Source organism: Maylandia zebra, linkage group LG7 (assembly GCF_041146795.1).
Source record: "Maylandia zebra isolate NMK-2024a linkage group LG7, Mzebra_GT3a, whole genome shotgun sequence".
NCBI classification, from domain to species: domain Eukaryota; kingdom Metazoa; phylum Chordata; class Actinopteri; order Cichliformes; family Cichlidae; genus Maylandia; species Maylandia zebra.
Genome location: NC_135173.1, coordinates 25,409,638 through 25,424,472, shown reverse-complemented (window position 1 = coordinate 25,424,472; position 14,835 = coordinate 25,409,638). Strand labels below are relative to the sequence as shown.

General features: G+C 42.0%; 1 protein-coding gene across 1 annotated transcript in view; it reads left to right on the top strand.

The window, feature by feature from the left end:
* si:dkey-106n21.1 (solute carrier family 23 member 2) overlaps positions 1-14,835 on the top strand; it is a 73,221-nt gene that overhangs the window by 29,917 nt on the left and 28,469 nt on the right. The window contains exons 4-7 of the mRNA XM_014409091.2: positions 3,072-3,255; positions 4,058-4,239; positions 10,759-10,876; positions 12,436-12,592. Of these exons, the coding sequence (XP_014264577.1) occupies positions 3,072-3,255; positions 4,058-4,239; positions 10,759-10,876; positions 12,436-12,592 (641 nt within the window). The remainder of the gene's footprint in view (positions 1-3,071; positions 3,256-4,057; positions 4,240-10,758; positions 10,877-12,435; positions 12,593-14,835) is intronic.

The window sequence follows — 14,835 nt, the reverse complement described above, 5'->3', positions numbered from 1 at the left end:
GTACTCTCGTACATCAGGAACTGTGTTGACAATGTCACCGTCAACAAAAGGGTCAGGGTGTTTCCAAATCAAAAACCCTGGATGAATAGCGAAGTGCAATCCCTCCTAAAAAGCTGCAACACTGCCTTCAAGTCAGGGGACAGGGCTGCGTATAGGGCGGCCAGGGCAGACCTGAATAGAGGCATCAGGAAAGCTAAGGCTGTCTATAGGAGGAGGATTGAAGATCACTTTGCTGACAACGACCCCAGAAAAATGTGGCAAGGGATCAATCACATTACCAACTGCAGAAGCAATAACCAGGCAACATCTAGGACTGATGCCTCACTGGCTGAGGATCTAAACCGTTTCTTCGCCCGCTTTGAGACGACCAGGCCCTCAGCTGCCACACCACTTCCACCCGCCCCCAGCACTGGCACACTAACACTTAGGGAGCATCAAGTGAGGTGTGTTCTAAGGTCAGTGAATCCCAGGAAGGCAGCAGGTCCTGATGGAATACATGGAAAGGTTCTCAGAGCATGTGCTGACGAACTGACCGGAGTCTTCACTAAAATCTTCAACCTTTCCTTGTCATCAAACACCGTCTCACCCTGCCTCAAAACCTCCACCATCATCCCCATCGGCAAGAAGACAGCTGTGGCCAGCCCAAATGACTACAGGCCTGTTGCACTTACGCCTGTAGTGATGAAGTGTTTTGAGAGACTGGTCTGTCAGCACATCAGGGCCGGTCTGCCTCCCACTCTGGACCCCCACCAATTTGCCTACAGGACAAATCGAACCACCGAGGACGCTATCTCCATAGTGCTCCGCACTGCGCTGAGTCACCTGGAGCACCGAGGAAGCTATGTGAGAATGCTCTTTCTGGACTTCAGCTCAGCATTCAATCATATCATCCCGGAGATCCTGGTCCAGAAACTGTCTCACCTGGGACTCTCCACCCCCATCTGCCTCTGGATCAAGGACTTCCTGACAAATAGACCACAGTCTGTCAGACTCGGCCCCCACCCGTCCAGCACCATCACACTCAGCACCGGGTCTCCACAAGGATGTGTTTTGAGTCCCCTCCTGTTTATGCTCTACACATCCGACTGCTCCCCTACCCATCTCTCAAACACCATCATAAAGTTCGCGGATGACACCACAGTGGTTGGACTCATCTCAAGGGGGGATGAGTCGGACTACAGAGATGAGGTCAACAGACTGAGTGAGTGGTGTTCAGTTAACAACCTCCAACTGAACACAACGAAAACTAAAGAACTTATCTTGGACTTCAGGAAGGGCAGAGCAGACCCGGCCCCACTTTACATTCACGGGAACTGTGTGGAGAGGGTACACTCCATGAGGTTTCTGGGCGTGCAGATCTCTGATGACCTCTCCTGGACTGCAAATACCACGGCGGTGGTTAAAAAGGCCCAGCAGCGTCTCCACTATCTGAGAGTCCTCAGGAGGAACAACCTGGAGGAGAGGCTGCTGGTGACATTTTACAGAGCCACCATAGAGAGCATCCTAACGTACGGCATAACAACATGGTATGCAGGGTGCTCAGCTGCGGACAGGAAAGTACTGCAGAGGGTCATCAACACAGCCCAGAAGATCACTGGCTGCTCTCTGCCCAGCCTGGAGGTCACTGCAAACTCTCGGTACCTCAGCAGAGCTGGCAATATCATCAAGGACTACTCTCACCCCAGCAACCAACTGTTTGAACTATTACCGTCAGGCCGACGGTACAGGTCACATAAAACCAGGACAAACAGATTCAGGGATAGCTTCTTTCCCAGAGCTATCACCGTAGTAAATAAGCACAAAAACAATTGAACCTATTCCATACCGTCACTGTCATTATATTATGCTGCTATTCATACTGTCATTATATTAATGATGCTATCCTGTATATATTGTACATACTATTGTTTGAGTACTTATGATTGGTTTTTTTGTACTTTTTATATTTTACATTTATATTTATTATTGAAACTTGCACCAAGGGAGTGGCACTCCAATTTCGTTGTACTCTGTACAATGACAATAAAGGTTATTCTATTCTATTCTATTCAGGTTACTGCCAGGACTTGCTGGGAAGTCCTACCAAGGAGGGGTTAACATTAATATCGCACTACAGCCAAATCCTTTGTTTAAAGAATGAACACTATGGGTGTATTTTATTTAGTTTGAAATTTTTTCTCTGGATGTTTGAATTAGTTTTAAACACAAACTGCATTCTCACTCTTCATTATGAGCATATGGCACGGGGAAAATAGGTACATAACTATGACACGAGTGTAGTCTAAACTAAGAGGAAAGAAATAACATTTGATTTCGTTCCCAAAAAATACATTACAGGACTCTGTAATAACAAAGCTTGACTACCCTTTGGCAGATTACAGTATAATAAAACCAATGGATTGTACACTATACTATACATTTGCAGATAGGTTTTACAAGCACTAACTGATTTGTAAAATGCTGTAAATTAAATTAAATCAGAAAAACACTGTCATATCATAGATAGACTAGAAAATAAACAAACGATTGATCGATACAGGTTGTCGTAAGCTCTATGCAGACAGGTACACATACCACCAAGTCAGATAATGATTGATGGGCTAAGGGAGGAAGACAGGATGAATTGAATGTCACATATTTTGACAAACTTGAAATATCAGGAAAGGGATTCCATTTGTGATAATCAACTGCCAATTCCTAAAGTGTCTAAATGAAGAATGAACCATGGTTCCTCCTCAGCTATAAATAATAAGTCCGCCTAATCTGTGCAGCAATTTATTTTGACAGTTAAATGATTATGTGTGGAGAAAAACATCAGCATGATTATTGTCCATTTGCCACTTAAGGTTAAAGTTAACTTTTAGGCCAATCTTATGGATTGTTATTTCATGAGATTGATCTATATACGTATATACCTGTGTGAGAGAGTAAAATCAGTGTAGTTATTTTGAAAAATAAAAATTATCTTCAGGTTTGCTTTGAGTATACAAAGTCAAGCGTAATCAGAAGAGACTTTACATCATTTGGTCAAGTGACCTTTGACCTTTAACTTTAAAATTATTGACTTGCAGGTTACCAATCCTCCAGGGTGGCACATTCAGTTTCATCACACCAACCCTGGCAATTCTTGCATTACCCAAGTGGCAGTGTCCTGTGCCAAATGCACCTGTGAAACCATTGGTGCAGTTTCATAATGGCACCAGTCCGCTACAAATGGAAAATTCAGATGAGGTCTGGATGACAAGAATGCGTGAGGTATGTTCACTTGTGTGGTTAAAAAAACAAAACAAGGTGTGTGTGTGTGTGTGTGTGGGGGGGGGGGGGGGGGGGGGTATAAATAAGCAAAGAAGTGAAAAATATGTTGTCAAGACTTAACATTTAAATGTGAAGTTGAATTCATTTTAAGTCCCTCGACAAACAGGAAAAAGGACAGTGTGAAGAACCCAACGAGAGAAAAGCTACATTAAGATAAGATAAGACTTTATTGATCCCACAATGGGGAAATTTCTGCGTCACCTCAGCTCGGGTACAGATATCAGAAGGAAATACAAAAATACAAATAAGTACAATCAATGAAGATAGATAGATAGATAGATAGATAGATAGATAGATAGATAGATAGATAGATAGATAGATAGATAGATAGATAGATAGATAGATAGATATTTCTCATCAGAGGCTGCACAGTACATACTATTTAGAAACTGTGGCTAGCTGTCAATGTGAAGTTCTTTGTTAGCATGTGCTCAAATTACACAACTGCTTGAATTCTGCTATTTTTAAATCGCTAATAGACAGTCTGTTTCAATTTTATCTGTCCTAAATTTCAGATTTTGGGTCAAACCAGTGAAAATGTCAGACTTTTAACTTGAACAGTTTTTAGAGTTTCATGTTCTAAAACTGAGTTCTGCAAAAGGCCTAAAACTTAATTTTGAAAGGTTAAAGTCAAACGAAAGCATTATAATGGCAAAAGATGCACAGCATTTAATTTTAGATATGAAACCTTTATGTTGGCATAGGGAATGACATTACGTCCTTATTGTCTTATCTTCCACAGATCCAGGGAGCCATTCTGGTATCCTCTCTCCTTCAGCTCACACTAGGCTTATCTGGGCTGGTGGGCCTTGTGCTAAGATATATTGGTCCTCTGGCTATCGCTCCCACCATCAATCTCATTGGTCTGTCACTGTTTACTGAGGCTGGAAAGAAGTCTGGAGGCCACTGGGGAATAGCTGCTCTGTGAGTTAAAATCCTGATTAGCTTTATGTTGGAAAATATGTTGAAAGAAGTCTCTAAGCTCATCAGAAGTGTCTACCAGTCCTAATTCTGTCTTTATTATATCAAAGCATATAATTCTAACTGGACAGGAAACCCATATTCACACGTTGCTTTACTTGCCACTTGCCTCTATGGTTGCTGTCAAATTCAAATTCAAATTCAAATTCAAATTTTTTATTTGTCACGTACACAGTCATACACAGTACGATATGTAGTGAAATGCTTGGACAACTGCTCGTGACCTAAAGAAAACAAAAAAGGAAAAGGCTATGAATAAGATAGGAAATAAATATGAAAAATTAAAAAGGGTAAATTTAACTAGGAAGGAATAAAATATAAATTAAGGTTAAAAATGAAATAACTGTACAACACAAATTAGAATGAAGGGTAAATTTAACTGGGAAGAATAAGATAAAATATATAAATTAAAGTTGAAAATAAAATAACTGTACAACAAAATACACAATATAGAACTATATAAGAATGTATGAAGAAATCTAAATATAAATAAATATATACACAATAACAGCAGCTGTACAAGTATTAACCGGAAATGAAGAATATAGTGACCAGTGTTGTGCAAAACCAAAGTCCAGAAAGTCCAGTGTGTGTGTAAGAACTGTATGTGTGGGTCAGTACTGTGTGGTGGTGTGATTGAGAGACCGTATCGCCTGCGGGAAGAAGCTCCTCCTCAGTCTCTCTGTGTTGGTCTTCAGGGAGCGGAATCGCTTTCCTGACCTCAGCAGAGAGAACAGTCTGTTGTTGGGATGGCTGAGGTCCTTCACGATCTTCCTGGCCTTGGTCCAGCACCGCCTGCTGTAGATTGAGTGCAGGTCAGGGAGCTCGGAGCGGATGGTGCGCTCAGCTGACCGCACAACCCTCTCTAGAGCTCGTCTGTCCTGCATGGTGCTGTTCCCGAACCAGGTTAAGATGTTTCCCGCCAGGATGCTCTCTATGGTGCACGAGTAAAAGTTCCTGAGCACCTTGGAGGGCAGTTGGAAGTCTCTCAAGCGTCTGAGGTGGTAGAGACGCTGTCGGGCCTTTTTCACCACAGTGTTGATGTGACAGGACCATGACAGGTCCTGCGTGATGTGAACTCCGAGGTATTTGAAGCTGTCCACTCTCTCCACTGGGCACTCGTTGATGACGGGGGTCTGGTAGTTCCTCTCCTGCTTAGTGCTGAAGTCCACTATCAGCTCCTTTGTCTTACTGACGTTTAGAAGGAGGTTGTTCCTCTGGCACCAGTTCTCCAGATTCCTAATCTCCTTCAGGTAGGCCGTCTCGTTGTTATCAGAGATCAGGCCCACCACGACGGTGTCGTCAGCAAACTTGATGATGGTGGTGGAGCTGGTAGTGGCCACACAGTCATATGTGTACAAAGAGTACAGCAGGGGGCTCAGAACACACCCCTGGGGGGCTCCAGTGCTGAGAGTGGTGGAGGCTGAGACATGTCCGCCCATCCTTACTGCCTGTGGTCTGCCAGTTAGGAAGTTGGAGATCCACTGACACATAGATGAGCTGAGTCCCAGATGCTCCAGCTTGGTGGTGAGTGTGGAGGGAATTATGGTGTTAAATGCAGAGCTGTAGTCTATGAAGAGCATTTTAACATAATTCCCCCTTCTAGTGTCCAAGTGAGTGAGTGATGTGTGGAGGAGATGAGAGATGGCATCGTCTGTGGAACGATTTGGACGGTAAGCGAACTGTAGTGGGTCCAGTGTGTCTGGTAGTGAAGAAATGATGAAGTCTCTGACCAGGCGTTCAAAGCACTTCATCACTACTGAGGTGAGGGCTACAGGGCGATAGTCATTGAGAGAAGCAGGGTGGGGTTTCTTCGGGACAGGAACAATGATGGACTCTTTGAAGCATGTGGGGATCACCGACTGAGATAAAGAGATGTTGAATATCTCAGTGAACACAGGAGCTAGCTGGTATGCGCAGTCTCTGAGGATACGACCTGGGATGCCGTCTGGTCCTGCTGCTTTCCTGGTGTTCACTCTCTTGAAGGCTCTCCTTACTTCATGCTCGGAGATGACGAGCACGTTTCCGGTGCTGGCAGTATCTTCCTGTCTGCAGCCGTTAGCGCCGCTAACACTAGCATTGTTGGAGACCTTAGCTGCAGCCTCGAAGCGAGCATAGAAAGTGTTCAGCTCGTCTGCCAAAGTCACGGCCGCGTTCGTCATACCGGTTGTTGGTGCTTTATAGTCCGTTATTGTCCTTAGTCCCCGCCACAGGCTCCTAGAGTCACTCTGTTGGAGTTGTGACTCTAGTTTCCTCCCGTAGCGCTGCTTCGCCTCTTTCACCGCCCTCCGCACGTTATATGACACGGCTTTGTACAGGTCCATGTCCCCCGTCATGAGTCCCGTGTTGTAGGCAGCGGTGCGGGATCTCAGAGCGTCGCGGATGGTTTTATCCACCCACGGCTTCTGGTTGGGAAACGTTGTGATAGTCTTTGTCTCCACGGTATCATCCGCTAGTTTCCCGATGAATCCCACAACCGCTTCCGTAAACACGTTGACGTCATCGTCGGAGCTGTTTCTGAACATGCCCCAGTCTGCGTCATCGAGTGCGTCCTGTAACGCGGCCACCGATTGATCCGTCCAGCGCGCGACCTTCCTCTGAACCGGAACTTCCTGTTTCAGCCTTTGTTTGTATTTTGGCATGAGGAAGATGGCGGCGTGATCAGATTTGCCAAACGGGGGGCGGGATTGTGCCTTGTAGCCGTCCTTGACCGTAGTGTAGCAGTGGTCCAGTGTCCTTTCACCCCTGGTGGGGCAGGTGATGTGTTGATAAAAGTTCGGCGCTGCGCGTTTGAGGTTGGCGCTATTAAAGTCCCCCGTCACAATAAGCGCAGCGTCCCGGTGTTGTGTCTGGTGCTGTGTGAGTGCCTCATGCAGCTCGCATAAGGCGGTGACCGTGTCCGCTTGTGGTGGAATATAAACGGCACTTACAATGACCGATGTAAATTCCCGAGGTAGATAAAAAGGACGACACATGATGGACAGTAGTTCCAGATTTGGTGTGCAGGAGCGTGTGAGAGGAACAACGTTCGCACTGTTGCACCAGTTGTTGTTCACCATTAAACACACGCCGCCTCCCCTTGACTTCCCCGAGTCCCGTGTCCTGTCCATGCGGTGAACCGAGAAGAACTCGGCCGGCTGGATGGCGTGGTCCGGCACCGCTGGGTTCAGCCATGTCTCGGTGAAGCAGAGGAGATTGCAGTCCCGAATGTCTCTCTGGAACTTTATCCTGGCCCTGAGGTCGTCAAGCTTGTTCTCCAGTGACTGGACGTTGGCGAGCAGGATGCTAGGCAGAGGTGTGCGGTGTGCACGAGCTCTCAGCCTGTTCCTGACGCCGGCTCGCTTCCCTCTAGGCCGCCGCCGCTTCCCTTTGTTCTCCCTCGAGATCTCACTCGGCCAGCTCGGATCCGGAGTTAAAAACTTCGAATTGTGAGTACATTGTATACCAATAGAAACAAGAGTGTCACTGTCATACCTAATGTACCCAATGGTGATGATTTTGCCGATTTAGAAACGCTGAAAACTAACTTAAAAAGCAAAGACAAAGAAAAAGTGGTCGGAGCAGTCGTGACGGCAGCCGACCTCACCGGCGCCATCTTAAAAGACAAAAGACATAGACTCACCGTGGACCTGAATGTTTTGGTAATACTGAGCTTTCCATAATTCCTCTGAAGTGAATGCTTGCAAAGAAAGGTTTTATGTTCAAATTAGACAGAAATTAAATTGACCATAGTTAACACAAGTATTGTTGGAGGAGTGAGGCTCAGGCATTCAACCCCAAATAAAACTATACCAGCTGTTAAGCACAGAGCTATAACAACGTACTGCAGTGTACCAGTGGAAATGGTACAAAACACAGTGGACTTAATAATTACAGTGGCAGACTACTTCAGAGTTCTTCATTATAGCTCGAAAGCATCAGTTGTAACTTAGATACAATTGGGTATTACAACAGGGCAATGACCCCAAGCACACATGGGCTGGTGTAATGAACTGGTTGTGAAATGGATAAACCAGGGCAATGGTAAGCTTTTGCAACACCTTTCTCAAAGTCTTAACCTTAAACTACAAAAATGTGAACAATGCTTGAAAGTCAGGCAAGAGCTACCAAAACCATCTGTGGAATATGCAACTTGCTAAAGGACATTTGATCAAATATTAGATGTAAGACAGATTTAAATGCATCACACATTTATATTTGAGCACTTTTTGTACATACGGTTCATAACTGTAAGTTTATAAGTTTCTTAAGTGTGCTTTCAGGAGTGTAGCTTGCAAATATCTGTTGCTGCCATCGGGCTGTCTCTCATTCCTTGCAATTCCATTAAATGTGCCAAGGGAGCGTTAGCTCACCTCTGAGTGGGGGGCCTCCACATGTTAGCCTATCTACATGATTGGTGGGTCAGAGTACGTGCAGAGATGCAGCTGGCTCTGTCTGTGTTAAACATCCAAGCTCTGGGTTTCTCTGTGAAATTTCAGAGGAGCTTCCTAACCTCAAACCTGCAGAACATTTTCCTCAGGCTGGAAATATCTTTGATTTTTCCTTTTTTTGTTTGCCAGTGGCTACATTTGATTGTGACACATTTCAAAATGATCTTAAAGATGGTATCTGTCATTGTCATAGTGCCACTCACACTGTTAAAAATGATGTTACAGTTCTGTACTCTTTCTCACTGTGGGCATTGTATCACCTTTAGTTGAGGGTGACAATAACCACACCTTCTATGCTAGCTCTCTGCCCCTGAAGGGAGTCCAGGATGCTGCACCAGTGCTCTCAGACTCGGAGGATGTCACTTTCCAAGGTGGTATGCACAGATGTCTCTGTGCAATGGTGCATCGATGAGAAGAGTCTGAAATGCAGTGCAGCGTGAGCCACATACCAGTGCTTACCAGCACTCAAGCATTTTCTGTCTCTTAAGAGCCACCCATGTTACAGGCCATCTGAGGCTCTTCTCTCTGGAAGCACTCTTTGTAGAAGCTCAGGTATGGGATATATTTGGCCAGGCGGAAGTAGATCTTATTGCCTCCAGGGCGAACACTCTCTCCTTCTGTTCTATGCCATACCTGGCAAAGAACAAAGACCCGCTCTACCTATGAGAGCAAGTCACCTACTAATCATGAGGTTGGTGGTTCGATCCCTGCCTGCTCCTTGGGCAAGATACTAACCCCAAGTTGCTCTCCGATGCAATGTGTGAATGTTAGATAGAAAGCTCTTGTGTAGAAGAAGCATACAAAAAGAATTCTTTTATGAACGGGTATGAATCGGTGAATGAGTCAGTGTATAGTGCTTTGAGTACTCAGAGCAAAGTAGAAAAGCACAACATAAGAACCAGTCCATGGGAAGACGTGCTCTTAAATGCATATCCGCCAGTAGAAATGATACTTCCAGTTCTAGAAAGCACTTTTATAGTTGGGCGCTGTTTTGATTTGAGGTCCTCTCTCTCCTCCGAGCTGATCATTCTGAAGCCAGTCTCCTCCTCTTTGGTAACTCCCATGACCCCTGTGTACTTATATCCATCTTTTCTGTGTGCCAATAAAGGCTGTGAAACTATTTGATTACCTTTTCCATTGGCTCTGCTTTCTGGTTCACCCTTGGTATTTAATCACACAAATGATGCAAACCTACAAATAAAACAACAAGAAGCCAAAAGAGCCTGACAAACATGAATGCGGACATTTTGAAATGGACACTGAGAGAAATCAAAACACCAAACCAAAATCCTAAAATAGAAATAAAAATAAAATCTTCAAATACTAGAACCACCATGAACATCGACCATTAACCAAGACTGAAATATGGGGTCAAATTCAAAAACCACAATCAGTCTCAAGCATCATGACATTAATTCTATATTGACAAATTTACCCTCATTTATTTTTAAAACATAAATGCCTACTGTGTTAATCCACATCTCCAGCTAAGAATTGTGCCCTGTCTAGTGCTACCCTGTGAAATCTGTCTTCATTTAACATTTCTATCTTGAGATAATGCAGACTAATCCTATTATATAGAGAGATATTTGTGGGTTTTAAAAGGTTGAGCACATCCACCTCCTGGTGCCATATATGGATAGTAATCAGTCATATCCTTCATAACTTCAGCAGTCTCTCTCTGGCCCTCATCCATCAATAGAAGTGTCAGTCCATATCCTGCAGCTTGTAGAAGCAGACATGGACAGCTTATTTGTAAATCACCTCTTTACTTCTATCTGACCAGTATTCATGCACAGTATGACATCTTTCATCACATTTAAAGTGTTACAAAAACATATCATTTTCAGGTGTCAAGTACCAGCCATGCCTGTTGTGTAAAGTGGCATGTTTTCACTTGCCCTGACCTCCCTGTAACAGTGAACCATGCCCTGCTAAAAAGAAATTCCACAAATAGCTGGAAGCAAGGGCCAAGCCTTTGGGGAAATTACTATGATTAACACATTTTATCCCATTTTCTTTTTTCCTATAGCACAGTGGGTCTGATTCTACTGTTCTCCCAATATCTCAGCAACGTTGATGTTCCAATGGTTTCTTACAAGAATAAAAAATGGATGGTGTTCCAGTATCCACTCTTCAAGCTGTTCTCTGTGAGTTGTCAAAATTTCCAAGTCTAATATGTTTCACTTGCTTTCCGTTGTGATAAAAAAGATCAAATTAAATGATGGGACCCCAAAAAAACAGTTTCGACCATCCTAACCTTGCTTCATAAAAAATTTAATGAAAAATAAGTTGTGAAATCATGTGGAGTCAAGTCAAAGTCTGCCAGTCAAGTTAGACTTGAAAAAACTAAATGTTGTCTATTTGTATAATAGACAACATTTGTATACTGAAAACAAGTTTACAATTTGACTTTTTGTTAAACACTAGTATGTTGAATCTGCCTTTTAACTCTGTGTAGGGATGATATTGCCTCTACTTTTAAACATTATTATGGCAGTCTATAGTGCTGATAACATTACACTGGGAAAAAAATCTTTTGAAAAAATCGTTTTGAAAATAGAAAGAAAAAATAATATAATTTATTTTTAAGCTGTTGTTCTTTCCTCTTTCATGTTCATGCAATGGGATACCTTGAAAGTGTCTGTGCTCGGCTGAAACACAATCCTTTTGTGGCTCCCAAGAAGACAACAAGCATCAAAACTTGGCGTGCTTTCAATAAACATTTTTCTAGAATGAGATCTGTTTCATATCAGCAGCTACATCTCTGCTGCAGATAAAAGAAAATTAAAAAAAGTTTTGATGACAGCATCATCCATGGCTTTCTTTTTAAGCTACTAAAAAAATAGAGATTTAAAAGAATGGCAAAAGATCAAATGGTGGGTAGAAATATTTCCAGAAAAGTCTGAAAACACCAACAACATCTAAATGCCTGTTGATATTAGAGTAAACAATGCTTAACTGCTCTAGCTATTCATCAGTATTCATTATCATAAAATATGGTATTTTTCTTTCTATCTAAGAAAAGATTGTGTACACATAATGTGTACCCACACATAATGTGTACCCACAAACAAAAGTACACACAATCTTCTGTCAAGTCATATTCTTTTTTAGGCTATCATTATAATGGATATGATACTTGGTAACTGAAATCTTCTAGAATTAATTATCTCAAGTTTACCCATGAACTTTCCATGAATCCCACTCAGTTATCTTCATTCATGGATTCTACAGATCAATGTATCATGATGACTTTAAGGCAGAAATTTAGATAATATAATGAGCTCATTCTGCTTGCATGTTTGCCTGACTATGAGTTATGCTTTCACTTTCCTCGATATGTCCTAAATAAAAGCATTCATGTGCACAGTTCTTTTCTCCCATGTAATCCCTGTACAAATGCGATGATTAAAAAAAACCCACTGGAGTCCCAGACAAACTGTATGCACATGTATTCAGGCTCATATTTATGACAGCTGCAGAAGTACATCTACCAAATTGATCAATAATGTGATCGTGCTTAAGCTGTCACCACCATCTTACATTTGACGAAGGGGTGTGGATGGAAAGGGCTGGTTTATTGGTTTTAAGATAGATTCACGTGGAACATCTTATCACCTCAAAGTGTTACTGAAAACAAATTCGGACTTGCATTTTTTGTATTAGTTAAATTTTTTGTTTTTCTGTTTTTGATAACAAATTCCAGGTTTTGTTTGGCATGTGTGGTGGCTGGCTTATCTGTTTCTTGCTGACCATTTTTGATGTCCTGCCTTCAAAGTCTGATAAGTATGGCTTCTCAGCCAGAACCGACATAAACCTGGATGCTGTTACAAACTCTCCATGGTTCCATGTGCCTTATCCTGGTAAGTGAATAGGTATCATACTTCAAACAGTTCTTTTATTTTACTATATATATATTTTTGTTTACTTTTTTAATTTTCTTGAACACCTTTCCTCAGAAATCTTTAATTTTAGTAGTTGTAATACCCTTATTAGGGAAACTACTTTGCTTCATAAACATATAAAGTTGCAAAAGTCCTGTAGTAACTGCATTATTAAAGATCTGCCATTTATTGCTGTATTACAAATAAAGTAAAAATTCTTAGAAGTTATGTTACCATTTGGCTTGCTTGCTTCTCATTAGGCTACGCTTGATAAACATGCAAAACTGTGGTTAGTTAACCCTTTAAGACCTACCATAGAACCAAGTCCGCCAGAGCTTATATTATATTTTTACATGCTGTAGTGCCATGTTTGGGAGCATTTCAAGTTGCTATACATCAATACAACCATTATAGCCCAAATTTTAATAATATGTATGCATTAAGTGCATAGTAATTGTTGGAAAAAATGTTGAAAGAAGTTTTTGCTTTTTTAACATATAATACAGAAATTTAAGAGGCTTATCCCTCAAAACTGTAACTACAAAATAGTTGCACAAAATAGTTTCCAACCACAGGAAATTTATTTTGAGTGTCTTCATAGTTTTATTTTTGAAAGACAACAATTTTTATGTACTGCAGGAAAAACGAAAATAAATATTATAGTGCAAATTTGCAAAAAAAACAAAACAAAAAAAACAGCATATGCATCAAAATAAACTATTTCCAGCAGTGCAATATGAGTCCTAAGCATCCCAGAAACGACACAGAAAGTCATAAAGTCAAACATAATTTTTTAAAAACACCAGTATAGGCTTACAAGGCCCTGATGGTAAAAAACTACATTTCCGAGATTATGACGTCACTCCCTGTTTCGGGCAGGTAATGGCGGACATGTGATAGTTCTATTCCAGCGTAGGAAGTGTTACGAACAGCTGATCGGATCGGCAATATTATGTTTTTGTTGCTGCAAGCGCTTTTTATGCAATTTTTGCAAAGCTACATGTGGAAGGAAACTGTGACCTAGGAAAAGCTGATGGCATAAGATGTAAGTACAACTCCTCCGGTTTCATATGCAAAAAAAAATATTGCGCTAGCTTACGTGGTTGCAGTTCTACCAGGATTTAAAAATAGTTATGCAAAACAGAGCGTGCCTGCTCCGACCGGCTTTAAAGGGTTAAATGTTGCACAATTGCTGTTAACTGATTCACACATGATTAGATATGAAACTAGACATTTATTTATGATTGATTGCTTAATGCGTATCTGCTAAAACCTTGGTATGTAAGTGAAGAGTGACAGATTGATTGACTGTATCATTCAGGGCATAACACCTTGTGCCAACAGTCAGTTTGCTCTGACTGGTAAGAAGTCATGTGGGATTTGACTGCGGAATGTCTGTTTTGTAGTTTGAAAGAACACATGTTTGTAGAGGATTGGGACCTTTTTTAAAAACAAAAACAAAAAGGAGATCAAAGCAAAACAATATCATTTTGTAACAGGAACAATATATAGTCCAGGTAAGGGTATAAAATGCATTTCCCTGTTGGAAACTCACAGGTTCAGCTTGATGTCAGTATTTTTTTATTCAATAAACATGCTGGGAAAGTCAGCTGTAGGACTTTAGTTGTTTGCACCTATCATTTGCTGTTTACAGATGGTACAAAAGTATCCATATTACTGAGTTCAGATATTCCAATCGTGGCCATAGGCATATAAAATCAAGGATGAAAGCGTACAAACTGCGTCTACTCCTTCTTTTCTTCTGAACGAATGGGTCACTCTCAGGAGCTCAGGGAATTCCAGCATGACACAGTTATAGGATGCGACCTGTGCAACAAGTCCAGGCTTGAAATTTCCTCGTTATTAACTATCCCACCGTCAACTGCTACTGGTATCATAACAAAGGTGAGGTGCATAGTGTATATATGACATCAACCTTCTGGCCTCACTACAGACCTCCAAAGTTCATGTGGCCTTCAGAATAGTGCAGTGTATATAGAAGAGCAATTTATAGAGAATGTCATGGAATTGGTCTCAATGGCCAAACAGCTGCATCCAAGCCAGTCACAACGCAAAGTACAGAAGGGGACAAGGTCCCATAATTTGTACGTTGGTCCATGAGTCCTGACCTCAACCTGACACCTTTGGGATAAATTAGAGCAGAGACTGTGAGCCAGGCCTTCTCTTACAACATCAGGCACTTCTGGAAGAATGTCAAAAAT